Source organism: Uloborus diversus, chromosome 2 (genome assembly GCF_026930045.1).
Source record: "Uloborus diversus isolate 005 chromosome 2, Udiv.v.3.1, whole genome shotgun sequence".
In the NCBI taxonomy this organism is placed as follows: Eukaryota; Metazoa; Arthropoda; class Arachnida; order Araneae; family Uloboridae; genus Uloborus; species Uloborus diversus.
Genome location: NC_072732.1, coordinates 216,012,479 through 216,026,958, shown reverse-complemented (window position 1 = coordinate 216,026,958; position 14,480 = coordinate 216,012,479). Strand labels below are relative to the sequence as shown.

At 38.5% G+C, this 14,480-nt stretch overlaps 1 protein-coding gene across 1 annotated transcript in view; it reads left to right on the top strand.

The window, feature by feature from the left end:
* Window positions 1-14,007, top strand: part of LOC129216802 (uncharacterized) — a 173,426-nt gene extending 159,419 nt beyond the window's left edge. The window contains exons 19-26 of the mRNA XM_054851017.1: window positions 1,272-1,405; window positions 2,917-3,113; window positions 5,396-5,592; window positions 7,662-8,045; window positions 8,641-9,238; window positions 10,189-10,489; window positions 11,740-11,827; window positions 13,783-14,007. Coding sequence (XP_054706992.1) covers window positions 1,272-1,405; window positions 2,917-3,113; window positions 5,396-5,592; window positions 7,662-8,045; window positions 8,641-9,238; window positions 10,189-10,489; window positions 11,740-11,827; window positions 13,783-14,007 — 2,124 coding nt within the window. The remainder of the gene's footprint in view (window positions 1-1,271; window positions 1,406-2,916; window positions 3,114-5,395; window positions 5,593-7,661; window positions 8,046-8,640; window positions 9,239-10,188; window positions 10,490-11,739; window positions 11,828-13,782) is intronic.
* The last annotated feature ends 473 nt before the right edge of the window (window positions 14,008-14,480 follow it).

Here is a 14,480-nt window from a genome sequence, read left to right as displayed (position 1 = left end):
AGAATAACATCGGTTTGGTTGGAAAAGTTTTTTTTTTGGGGGGGGGGGGGAGAATGCTCAACAATTTCTTTATTTCCCCAGAGCCCGATCATTCTGATATTTGACACGGGGCACATTTCTATTTCAGGATCCCCCAAGATTTTTGAAGACACTGGGCATGAAATTCATTTTGTGCCCCCCCCCCCCCTCCTCCATTCCGGCCTATTCTATAAAATGAAACTATAGAATATTTTGATACTTGCTTATTAATACAACCATGCTAAATTTGGTGGTACCTCATATCACAATATTAGCATATACATGTAAAAAGTAGGAGAGATGTAGTATACGATAATTATATAAGATGTGGTTAAACTTTGCCCGTTGCAGTAAACCGTAAATATCAAAGTTATCTGTGATATAACTTTTAATACTAAATACGATCTAAACTTGGAATGGTTTTGAGATTTGCAAAGATATCAAATTTTTAAGGGGAATTTTCATCAACAAATAAAAAAAGATTTTTTGCTTGTCTTGACATTTCAAAAAATATCAATGATATCATTGCATTCTGGATTCTGAGTGAAATCATTTATTTTTAACTATCATGATAAATTAAGGGGATTTTGGGCCCCCTGAAATCTAAGAGGAGGGGCCTGTGCCCCGCATGCCCCTGAGGTAATCATGCTCTGTATTTCGCCAAAACGCAAATGAATCAACTTACATTTGTAGACATTTTCAAAGTACATTAGAGAGAGAATATTTTATTGTTGAGTCATAAAAGAAATATTTTTATGTGTTAAAGGTTAAGTTCTGAGGAAAGGCTCTGATTTAATAAGAAAACTCGGTGAAATGCATAAGGAAATCACACCGAAAACTTGTTATAATCAGCATGGGGATCGGCAAAACAAAAAGTTCCTGCCGTCCATACCTTCATATGTAGGTTGAAAAAACTAGTCAAAATTAATTTAAGTGTGATGAAAAGAGAAATTTCTGCAGTAGTTTTAATTAAAAAAAAAAAAAAAACATTTTTTGAATGCAATCAACCTCCTTTACTATCCACAGGAAAGAAGTAAAGATTAAAAAATATCATATCATCACTTTTCTTCATATTTGACACCATATTTTATAAGCCAAACAAAGAAAATCAGTTTCATGAATGCGTTAATAAATGTACCTGTTCCGCAATTAAAACTAAATTTTTTCGATTCCATGAAAGACTTTTTTGCATTTATCTAAAACTCATCTATTACTTGATGACATGAATACATTTTTGTTATTGATTTCTGCAGAACGTGCAAGGTCGTCTTCCGAAACCAGAAGTCTTCTATGTGGTGATTGGCTCCAATCCGGTCACGTGTCTCCAGCTGGTGGGTAGAAGACTGTGGTGCGCATGCGGGCCTTCTGTCATTATCCTCAGCGCCAGGTGAATTCCGTTTTGAATTGTATTTTTCTTCCTTTGTAAATTACTGTCTTCGGTTAAAAATTATCTTTCATAATTAATTTTCCGAAGATCCCTGTATGAGCTAAATTTGGCGTTACCAGCTTTTGTACAATGTCCAGCAGTTAAACAAAGTTTCATAAACACCGTTGGCTGGACAGTTATTTCAAAATTTTTGGAGGGGTAAGGGGCAAGCAATGCAGTTTTATCGTAAAACCACAAAACTTTATATGCAAAAAGTATTAAGTTTCCAAGGTGGTGGGGTGGGGGAATTGCGGGAGGTCAGAGTCTCCCTGAGCACCCTTAAATGAAGGCCCTAAACGCTAACACAAAGGTAAATTTTAATGTCCGAGGAAAAAAGAGGCAGGGTCAAAAGGTTTCCAGAAATGGTTCATAAAAATGTATTGAAAGATTGTACAAAACTTATACCTCATTTTCCATAAAAATTCTCTCCTCTTGCATCTATATACTTTTCCCCACCTTTCTCACATTTGTTGGAAACACCCTTGAAAGCCTTTTTGCGAAGGTGAAGGTTCTACCAACCACTTCGTCACATCCCCCCCTTCCTCCGGACGAATCAGCATGCGCAATTAATTACGAATAATATTATCGGTGGTTATGATTGGTTGTTAAATTTCATTGACATTTTTCACTTCGGTTTTCTTCATCGTGTCGCTGCTGTATGCGTATGCGTTTTTTAGCCCCTCAAAAGTCTGAATGTGATTTCTCCAACAACATAGAGAATTTGATATAACCATGCTGCTCAGATGACAACTTTCATAATCCGACGGAAGGAACAAAACTACGTCTAGAATATTTTACTCTGAACTCAAGATACCAACTCCAGCTTCAACACTGAATAGCCCCGCACAACATCTTCTTTAGTAGCTATACCAAACCCGAAAACAAAATTCAACATAAAAAAAATGCTTAGCTGTTCGCCTCCATTCCGGGAATTTTGACGCTATCTCGTACAATCAAATATGATAAAACAAAATCACTTATTAAAAAGCTTTGCAGAACTGTATTCTTTACTCTCAGCTGACGGAAGGAGAACTAGCTCTAAGGACTGGCTATGAAAATAGAGCCACTGGCTCGCTTGCTGTTCGCACCACTAGCTTGTAGTAGATTAGCTCTTCTGGTCTTGCTCACGCCACCTATCATTGTATCACCGACTACTCCACTTGCAATGTCTGCTTTTTCTAATGCTCTATGCTGCATGGCAATGGTTGCAGTTGTTACCACTCAAGTAATATTTTGGGTTACTCTTGATCAAGACATTCAAAATTTCTGAATTTCTTTGCTTTTTGCTATGATTTTCATCAAATTTGGCATAGAAAGTTTTAAACCGCTCGGCTAAAAGGCGATTTCGTAATCATTCTACAAAGCAACGTCAATTGCTCTGAGTAAATTCTTTATATTTTAGTTCAATCAGCCTTTTTTTTTTGCCTCAGTCGTAGCTTGCAATAACAATGTCATTGATTATTTCTTTTCAGGACCCTAGATCTTCTGGACCAATTCCAGACGTCCTCTAATGGCCTGGACTACGTGTACAGGATGGTAAGCGGGGAGCAAGGGGTCTGGATCAGTCTAAGGGGCTCGTCTGTCTTGCAGCTCTGGGATCCCCACAGTCTCACCTGCAGACTCTTGTACGACGTCCGGGACAACTACGGTACCAGGGCACTCAAAGTAAGTTATAGCTTGCAAAGTTTCCTTTCTTTTCCATTCCATCAATAAACTTCTTCGGCCCTGTTTATGCAGCTGGATTCACCCCGGCGTCAACCCGGATTCGCGGAATAAGGCCGTTTTATGCATCCAACCCGGCTTCAAGCCGCGTTCAATATAGGAGGGAATTCCCTCCACCTACATTGAAGGACTATTGGCGGATTTTTCCCACACGAAGTACAATTAAAAGTAATTACTGTGGAATAAAGTTCTGTAAATGTGTTTCGTCAATAAAAATTTTATTTTTAAATGTAATTGAAAACCAAAATAAAATAAATTAATAAAAACAAATCAATTTGATACAATTTTTTCAGAAAAAAAATAATAAAAGCATATTTCAGAACAGTTGTGAAAATTTTGGAGGGGGCTGGAACCCTAAAAACCCACCTCTTAAGTGCGGCCATGATATTGACAATCACAAAAGGCAAAAATTTTAATTTAGAAATGGATTTAGAAGATCCAGACATATTTTACACAATTTACTGATTAATGCTAGTTCTCACAATGCTGATTTCCAGTCGAAATCAGTAAAATCTATTGCATTTGTCACAAGCTATTTATGATTAAATTTATGAAATTTAAGTAATAAATTAAAAGGATGAAAAAATAGGATATTCATATTGAAATATAATATTATTCACAGTGTAGTTGTGATAAGTAATTAACCCATTATGCCTCAAATTATTTTCAGAAAAAATCTGCAATATGTTTTTATTGCTTAATTTAACTATAAAAAAGACACACACACACACAAAAAAGGATATTGTACAATAACGTAAAGGAGAATCCACGATTTGACAAAAACGGGTCTTCACATCAACCTGGCTGCAATCCCCCTTTTATCCATCTTCCGCTTCAACCCGGGGTGAAGCCGGAGTGTGCATAAACAGGGCTTTCGTGAATGGTATCTTTATTTTATTAATAAACAGCAGATACTGTTTAAAGAAAAAAGAAAACAATCAACACTCTCCATAAAGACGACACATACACGGGAAATAAAGTTAATTCAGTAAGAGCTTTTGTTCGACCTGACTCTAACCATCGACCAACAGTGAACGAGAACGTACCAGCTTTTGCTATCCTATTCATAAACCTCCTCAGGCAGGCTCTTCCATCTCGTTCAAACTGCACTTGAAACTATTCACCTTGAACACTTTTTTTTGATAGGTCATTCAAAGGGTCAAAGCATAGGGATGGAAGTTAATATTTTTAAAGTTTTGAATTAAATGCGTGAAAAAATTCAACTGTAAGTTGGCTTTCATCGTAAAGCTTTTCTAAATGATGCTGTACAGAGCAGGACTTATCAAGACTACTAGTGCCATGGCTTGCAGCAAAACAGCCAATTTTTCACTTGTTGTCTCCAAGTTTTTATTTTTGGCCCTTACAAGCCCTTACTTCTAGTTGCTTCGTTTCAGAATCGATCTAGGAGGTAGTTTCTTCGTATGCACTGTGTAGGGGAGAGAGGGTCTTGCAGATGCTAACAAATGGGCTACTAATGTAAGAAGTAAAGAGGAGGCTTGTTTTTTAATTTAAAAAGTGGTTCTCGCTCACCTCTTGCGCCCGCCTCGGCAACACCACTGCCAAGAGGGCTGATCAGTGAATTGGCTCAATTGAGGCGTGGGCTAAAGCTCACTAATTCCACTGTACTGAAAAATATCATAGTTGTAGCGCTGTGTAGAGTACGAAACAGTTCGTATAAAATGTGGAAAAGAGCTTTGGGTTACAGTTTGCCCATGAATTCAATCTCAGTCTCATGCCCTATCTGTTATACGTTGCCTCATAAATATCTTAAATTTTCCCTTGACTCAGAAATATGGGTGTCAAATCTATATGACCAGCAAAATTTTCGATTAAAAACGACTATTCTGTGTAAAACGAGTTTTATTATCGCTTAGTAAAAACGATAGTAAAACTATCGTAATACGTGATCGAACAATCACTATAAAATAAATTTAGTCGAATAATATTTTTACACACGTACTTGGACAATAATTCCACCAATTTTTGCTGGCACACAATAGAACGGAGCAATTTTTTTCCTTCTTAAAACATGCTACACCAAAGAAAATGAATCTCATTTCGGAGACATCTATGTCAACGACATTTAAAATGAATGACGCATCCTGGCGTCCTGACCTTGCAACGATTAGTCTTGCAAAAAGGCAGATTTTTTTTACAAAACCAATTATCAATGACTGTGAAACAAAAGACGTTTAGGAGCTTAAAATTAGTTGTTGTTGTTCCAGGTAGACGAAGCGTACACCAATCATGCCAGAATCACTTGCGTACTACCACTGGACGCAACTTGCCTGGTGGGTACGGCAGACGGAACCTTGCTGGTTTACGAGGCCGTGGCCAGAAAGTCACCTTCACCCTCCAACCCTTCTTCGCCCAGGCCCAACCCGGAAGCCTCTGGTCACGCTCGTCAGATTCAAGAAAGACTACAGGCAATTACTCTCATTTCTTTGAAATTGAAATAGTTTTTGTGAAATTTCCCTTATCTAAAGATTTTTTTTTCCATTGTTCTACGACTTCATTGCTGTTGTTCGTAAGGTTTGTGGTAATAACCGGTATATCTCTATAGGGCTAAATGGGTTACTAGGACTTGGTGGGTTCATCTTTTCTTCCCTTCTACTACTTTTACGCCTCATCGAAAACGTGAAAATATTTATGATGACATTCAATATTTTCAATTTTTTATTTCGTAATGCTTTGACTTTCGGTAATTGTACAACTTTGGATTCTATTTTCTTAAGATCGTTTTCCTCAAACACTAACATGAAGTGAATAAAAAATGACAACGTATATAAAGTACAAATTGAGAATGAAAAAAGGTTAAAAAACCAGCAAACAGCTGTTTCGGCACTCTAAAATACAAGTGCCATCATCAGTGCAATTAAAAACGAAGACAGGTTCACCCGACTAAAACACAGTCGAGGCGAACATTGGAATGAGAGACGAGTTGTAAAAGATATGAGAGCAGTACCGGAAACGATGACGTCAAGGTTACGTCAGAACTCAGGAGGACAGTCAGGTACGTTGACGACATTTTTGTGCTTTTGGACTCGTCTGTCAGTGACCTTGATAACCTTTTATCCATCCTAAATACTATTGACCCACATATTCAATTTACGGTGGAATTGGAATCTGGTAATCATCTTTCTTTTCTTGATGTGTCCATCACTCGTCATGACAATGCGTTTACAACTAATGTTTTCCGTAAACCCTTTGCTGTTTCTCTCCCCCCCCCCCCACAAGTTATCCGTTCATCCTCCTAAACAAAAATTGGCTGCTTTTAGATCTTTTATTTACCGTGCTTTAGCCATTTGCTCAAATTCCAATTTACTTTCATCAGAACTGAATTACCTACGAAGTATTGCGGTGGATCGGGGATTCACATCAGATATTATTGATACCATTTATAAGAAGCTATGTAGCTCAACTAACAAAAATCAAACACTTGCTCCTGTGAACTATTCGAGTCCCGTTGTCTTACCCTTTTTTCCTAAAATCAGTCTACAAATTGCCAAAATCTTAAAAAAGTTTCATTTTTCCGTCACTTTTTCTCCTGTTAATAAATTAAAATTTTCACAGCTCAAACACCCTGTTCAGAACCTTGACAAATGGGGCATTTACAGTGTTTCCTGCCAGTGCAATTTGGCCTACATTGGGCAGACTCGACGATCCCTCAAATTCCGGATAAAAGAACACGAAAATTACGTCAAAAAACAGGATCTCAAACGCTCCTCTATTGCTCAACATTGTTGGTCCTGCGGTCATAATTTTATTTTTTCTTCCGCCAAAGTTATTCACGAGTGTTCGTCCATTCATGATTTAGATTTTTGGGAGTCATATTACATATGGAAAAATGCTAATTTAATCGTCAATGATTTGTCTAGCACTCCCCCTTTTCCCAATGTTTGGAAGTCTGTTTTTTGATTTATTTTTTGTCCTTGACGTTGTCTACTGTGTGCAACTGTCCTCCTGAGTTCTGACGTAACCTTGACGTCATCGTTTCCGGTACTGCTCTCATATCTTTTACAACTCGTCTCTCATTCCAATGTTCGCCTCGACTGTGTTTTAGTCGGGTGAACCTGTCTTCGTTTTTAATTGCACTGATGATGGCACTTGTATTTTAGAGTACCGAAACAGCTGTTTGCTGGTTTTTTAACCTTTTTTCATTCTCAATTTGTACTTTATATACGTTGTCATTTTTTATTCACTATACAGTACAAAGTTTTCGACTACTTTTTATGTACTAACATGAAGGGCACGATCATAGTACATTCCTTTGTTTTTATGCTCAGAAAGATACGTAGTATTGTCTTCAGAAGGAACTAGAAATAGTGTTGTGCCCTTGAATTTAATTTTCAACTTTTTTTTTGTTAATGCCCTGTAAATATATTCAATTGAATTGGTTACTGTAGAGCTCAAAACTTTGACAAACTTAACTGAATGTATTGAAAGAACGCTTTATGTTTAGGAAATTATAACCTGTCTAACTGTCTTTTTCTAGAAACTGCTCATTGAACAACAACTCTTGGAAGGCGATGGTGATTCCAAAACGAGCCGCGGGGAAAGCCCCAACCTCACTCCTAGTAGCAACGTCAGCAGACGAGAAAGCAGTGCCTCTTCCAAGGAGTCAGGTTCAGATCCAGGTGGAGAGGATGAAGAAGGGGTGGGGCACAGAAGAACAATGCCGCTCCAAGTACCAGAAGCAGAACGAAGCCCACGCTTGTACACAAGAACATTGAGAAAAACATCTTTCGTGATCGCCACGCCCATTGTTGAAGAGAAATCCACTAAGGAGGAAGGAGAAGAAGAGGAGGAGCTAAAATCACAAGACATCCAAAATCTTGATGCGAAAACGGAAACATCTACAGCAGAGGCAGAAAAGCAGGTAAGTTTCGATTTCCGTTTTGCTTTAACGGAAAGCTTGCCTAAAGCAAGAACAAAGTCCTGAAACCGCTGCTAATGAAAGATGTTTCTTTTGCAAAATTTCCTTCAATATTACATTGATAGATGGTGTCAAGACAGTTATATTAATATCGGGTAAAAATTGCAAGACAAATACAAAACGCCAGTATGGTTTGAAATTCAATGAGCTCTAAGTTAATGCGCTTCTAGTACATTAATGTAATAGTTGATTCAGTTCAATGATGTACAGCATTGATGCGCCATAATCACCAGAAATGTTGCAAATATTTGAGATGTTTTTAGAGATGTCCGATCTCACTGAGCTCGAGGAGTAATTGGCAGTTAAAGAAGACAACCACTTCCAACAAGAGTAAAAACTTTGCTTTTACAAAGCTTAGCTCCCGACAAATTTGATCAAAATGGCTGTTACTGAGTTGAAAATTCATATTTGCTTCCCGTTTCAGTCACCATAAACTATGCATACTCAATTAAAACTGAATACTTTTGTATTTTCACACATTTTACTAGCACCTCAAACGACGTAAACTTAAATCTTATGTCTTCATTTCTATCCACAGCCCGACGTTCCTGCCTCTGCATCAGAATCCAAAGAAGCGACGACATCACTAGAAAAATCTAGTACTCAGTCGTTTGACCAGTCGACGAAGGACAGTGAGGAAGATTCTTTCATCAGCAACCAGAGCCGGAAGAACTCAGAGCCCCAAGAATTCCGTCGCTTCTGCCACGTGGACGCCGGCGACTTGGTGTCATCGGAGGGTGGAGACAAGGTTGTCTCGGCCTTGGAATTCCAAGGGGCGGGGCTCAAAGGTTCCAAGAAGCGCTACCAATCTCTGAGTGCAGAGGACATTCCTACCTGGGTCGCTCAAGAGAAACCGCAACCAGTCATCTCTGCACGAGGGGACGTGACCTTCGAGTACAAGAGTCGGCTCCCGTCCATCAAGGCGTTCATCCGGAGGGAAGCAAACGAGTTGGCTACTTTCCTGAAGGGCCAGCAGGAAGGGGAAGAAGAGAAACCAGAGGAAGTGCCCGTTTCGAAAGGGCGTAATTGTCCCCTCTTCAGCATCCGCCCTCCCACATTGGATCTAGCAGAGCACCCTTTTGTTCACAGACGACCTGATGAGGAAAAAGAAGAGGATGGAATAGCTGTCACAGAGGGTAAGTTCAACCAAAACACAATTTGTTCCATGGTAGATTGTGTTAAATCGAAATTCTCTTTCTCTAGGACCACGTATACATAACTTCTTGCATGAGCCACAGCATAAAAACGAAAGCAATTAATGTGGATTTGATAAGAGCTCTGAATTCACCAAATAATCCATCGTCTTCGTATGATAATAAAAGGAATTCTCAAACGAACAAGATCTATTCGATGCTCATGACCTCTTTAGTTTTTTAACTGCCTTTACTGCTTCACCGAAAGGCCAGAAAAATTAAAAAGTGCAAAGTTTGATTCATTATTAAACAAAGATCCTTGCAAAAATTGCCGAATTTTCGTGACTAACTCGATACGAAGTTTCGTACGCCTTAAAGACATAGGACTGTTACAAATGGAACTAAATTGACTGGTATAAAGATAAAAAACTGCTGCTCCAAAAGCAAAAGTGGAATGTGTGGGAAAAGTTTATTCGTTAAAAGCAATCCAAAGATTATGCAGTCATAGCATAAGCTTTGTGCAATGTACTCGTATCAACGACAAAGTCAAATATTCGTAGATAAAAACTTTTTCAAAACAGTTTAAGGCAGCTGGCTCGTAATGAAAGTTTTTAATGATGTCTTAGAATTCAGTATTTTATTGTATCGTTACTAGAAACTTAATGCAGAATCGGGACACTTCTTCCGGCACCCACACAGAATCATTCCGTTTCGGTTTGTATTACAACTTTACCCTCCACCGTCTTAGCAAGGAAATTCTGCAAACGATGACGGTTCGAGGGAGGAGTTATGACTTTAATTCGAACCAAATTTTTCTGGAATACAACCCCAAGTCTGACACATTTATTTAGTTTTTATTATGAATTTTCGTACTTGATAACAACATATAACATAAAGCAATAGTTGAAGTGTTTGTGCTTGAAAAATTTAGGTTTTTAAACTTCTGTTGCCAGGTTTCGTTCCCGAAGACGTCCCTAAAGCACCCTGCCCAGATTCTCGGCGCTCTTCGGGCATTCCGGAGGGAGGGTCCACGACAGAGCTCCTTCCTTCTTACCTGGATGAAGACTTCTTGAGTACCGCCCAGTTTAATGACCTTCTCCAGCTGCAAGACTGGACTCGTACGTCCCGAAAGGGATCTGACACCGCCAGCAATGTCAGCTTTGGTTCAGCGGAAATGCCCTTTGCCTACGAACTACACCTAAAGGAAATGATAAAAATATCGGACAAACCAATCAGGAGCCTCCTGCAAGCTAGGTAAAAAGAACTGCTGTACACTTTATCTCAAAAAATAGGTTGTTTTCACACCAGCTGCATAAGCGAAAAGAGTTTTTGAGCGTAATTCAGACATCGTCCGCACATCACGTTCGCCATGTAAAGCGTACAGATGTACGTTTTCCGAAAGGGAGAAGCATTCATACATTGCGAACGCGAGTAAAGCACACGGCAGTACTTTCAACCAATAGAGAGCGCGCGCTCATCTCGTGGAGACCAATGAAATTCGACTCCCAACTCTACGGACGTCAGATCCGTCAGATATCTAGCTTCTCGTCACGTTGACGGGTCCCGTACAATACGGCTTGCTGTCATGGCAACGCCGACCAAAAACGGGTTTTAGGGAGAAAACAGCGGAGCTCACGTGCCGTACGCACGATGTCTGAATGTTGCTTTAGTCGTAGAGTTTCCGCCTAAGTTATTAGCTTTTCATAATGTAGCTAACATTACATTTTGCTGACAATAGCTGGTTAGTGGCATTTCGTACTCACTCATTAAAAAATACTTTTATTTTGAGTGTCATGATGTATTGATTATGCTATGGCATCAACTGCAGCAAATAAATCCTTGCTGTTATTGTTGTAACCACTAACGCACCTGTTTGGCAGACGTATTTGGTGTTTGCGGCTGATGAGAAACCTGCTTTAGAAAGAACGAATCAAGACATTCGAAAGGTGTGTTGCGATAGAGTTCTTGATAAAGGATGAGGACAAGAATTTCACAGCCAACAGCAATTAAATAGCTGTTCTCTGGGCTTATGGCCTAACCATCAAAATTGTTTCTGTTATAAGCCACAGTACACCTGGTTTTTTTTCTGCTGCAGACCGTAATCAATTTAGGATGTTATTATTGTGGACCATAGTCCATCTAGAATGTTTCTATTCTAGGTCCCAGTTTAGCAAGAATGCTGTTGTTATAAGCCGTGTCACACCTAGAATCTATAGGGTGTTTTTTGGCTAATAGTTCACCTGACATTTTTCAAGTTTCTTGAAAGCACAGTGTTTTGAGGATCTCGATCTTATTCTTGATTAAACACTTTTTAAACTGCATTTTCAAACCCATGATGATTCAAAAACATTCTGGTAAGTTTTTAGATGTTGAGCTTTGCTTGAAGTTTATAAATAAGCTGCTTTAAACTTTCGTACGCGTCTAAATTGTTAATTGGAATCTTTTAACGTAATTGTTTGTAGTTACATATTTATGTAGCTTTATATGATAATTATCTGTTCCAGCTGCGAAGACGAAACAGTTGTCATCAGCTGTGCCGGTTACTATGGTGACGATGAAGCCGTTCTTAAGTGGATAAGAGAAGGAGAAGAGGTAAGACATAAATATCACATATAGACTTCTTGAAATCTGTCGGAAGATCAAAAAGTCAATTAAAGAAAAAATTCATAATATTGTGATCGATTTCTAGTGCTTTGTGGGTGGAAAAATACATATCTGTAAGAGCAGGTTTCTAACAAAGAATGCTGAGGAAAATGAATGGCAAACGATAGTTCTGCAAATAAGCCGTCACGACTTTTCAACGAACCGCATGAAATGTAATTCTTAGTGTTGTAATAATTGATATTTGAAGGACACAAGACGCATATTATAACCAGCTACGTTTGGAATGTGCGTGATATTAAACAGTAGAAGCCTATAAGATGGCAGCCCTAAAGACAACTACCATTCTAATTTTTGATGAGGAGATAAGTTTTTCTGTCTGGTTTACGCTGCAGTAGGACATGGAATAAAATTGACCTAAAAGGCTAACTCACATCAAAATCTGTTTTGAAACTTTATAATTTATCTGCTACCTAACACAAATTATATGTCATTCTTATGCTGCTTTGTACAGGTAAGACGCAGTATCTGCATAGAACTCCAATTGGCTCTCTTAAAACTATCTACTCCCTTGCTCATTACCACCTCTTCCGGTAAACTGTTCCAAGGTTCCACTACCTTGCTAAAATAATAATTTTTCCTAATATCCATGTTAGTCTAAGATTTAAATAGCTTAAAACAACAACCTCTTATCCTGTTTTCAGTGCTAAACTTCAGCCCCGTAACATCTTTCATTTTAATAAATTTAAACAACTGAATCATGTCCCTTCGGTCTCTTCTTTCTCAAGACTGTACATTTTTAGCCTTCTAAGCCTGGAATTCTAGTCTAAATAAGGAAGTCCATTTATTAGCCTTGTAGCCCACATTTGAACCCTTTCCAATTCATTAATATCTTTCTTAAGATAAGGAGACCAATTCCAATATAGGAGGTATACATTTCGAAGTATATTAGTTGATACATTGGTGCTGCATGGTTTGTTAGATCTGATAGAACTGTTCAGAATCGATCAAAACTGATACCGGCTGAAGAGAGAAGACAATGAAAGGTAAGGGAAAGAATCGCGTGCTTTCAACCAGGAACGAAAAAATTTAAAAAATATTATTTAGGTTTTTTTTTCCTTAAAGATAAAAGAACCTCAAGGTGTCCAGAGGCAGATAACGGTTTGAGAAATAAGAAATAAAATAAGATAAATAAATACCTTTGTGCTGAAAAAGTAAAGTAAGAAATAAAATGTAACTTTTGGACAAAAATAAATTATTAAGTTGCAATTTGGGTGCAAAGTATTGCGTACACGTGTTTTAAAATTACTAAGAATCGACTTTTTTTTATCGCAGAAAACATGAGCTTGTGGATATAATGTAAGAGCATCCAAGCAGAAGTTGCTTCTGCTGGATGTTCTTTCATCCAGAAATTAACGTTTGTGAAACAATTTGCAGCTTTGTGCTGCATTAACGTTTTTTTCCCTTAAAGTTTAGGAACAACTTGCTTTGAAAAACATAGAGAATGAACATGATTTTTTTTTAAAATTCCATTGTAACTATCCATTTTGGATAAATATCGAGTCTTTTGGCCACATTTTTTTTCTTAGGAGAAATCTGCAGCAATATTTTCCTTTCACCAAAATCTAACCGAACTACTGTCTGACAACGGATTGTATGGAAAGGCAAACCTCCGTTTTACAGGCAGAAATAAACGCATCTATAAGGTTTCTGGGATGTCAATATTTGAAGATGCGTGTAGCCTCTAAATGAAGCAAAGTAACATTCAAATGAATGGAACACGCGCATCAAATATTTACTTTTCCCCCTCTTTCAGATAGACTCGTCTTAACTGGACGTTTGCCAATTCCATACAATCCATGGTTAGACAGTACATGAGCAGAATACTTACAAAATATGCTTGCAGAGTCAAGTTCCACTTTCAAATGTTTTCCTTTCTGTTTCAGCGTCTGTGGACAAATGATCCAATTGTGGAGGTGTGCCCTTTCACCCATGCCATGAAACCTTCCCCTTACGCCCGATCTCGTCTTCCTCGTAGAGCTTCCATTGCCACCAGCGCCCTCTGCGCCCCTCCTGGTGACACGGACCCTTTCTCTATGGGGGCCCACATCGAAAGTGGACTGGCCCGGGTGCAAAATCTGCTGGCCAGAGTCAGCGAGAGGACCACATGAACAATTTCACTCGACGATGATAAATACGTGAGGATGAACTCCCAAGTTGAAATACTAACCATCTAAAAAGAAACTGCTTTTCCTCCTGCCGAAAAGTGGTCGTTATGTCTCCCTTCGAATCCAGTGCCATTCTTGAAAAGTGATCAATTACAAATACCATCAAAGTACTCAAGCGCTAGTACTTTACATGATCCGTTATTTGATACTACCTGTTGTCATCAGGGCTTAAATTGCGTCGGAGTTGATGAGAGCTCAGATCCTGCAGCGAATTATTACATAGTAGACGGAATCCAGACTATTAGTCTGGGAAAGCAGGGTTTGAAGAGAACAGAGATCAAACACTTCTTTAGTTCAAAGTTAAGTCCTGGTTTCTGGTGACTCATCAGGGTTTTAAATCGTGCAGGACACTTCACAAAGCAATGTCGTCGTAAGCATAGAAATAACTATTTTGGTGAAAACTGATCTCAGCCACT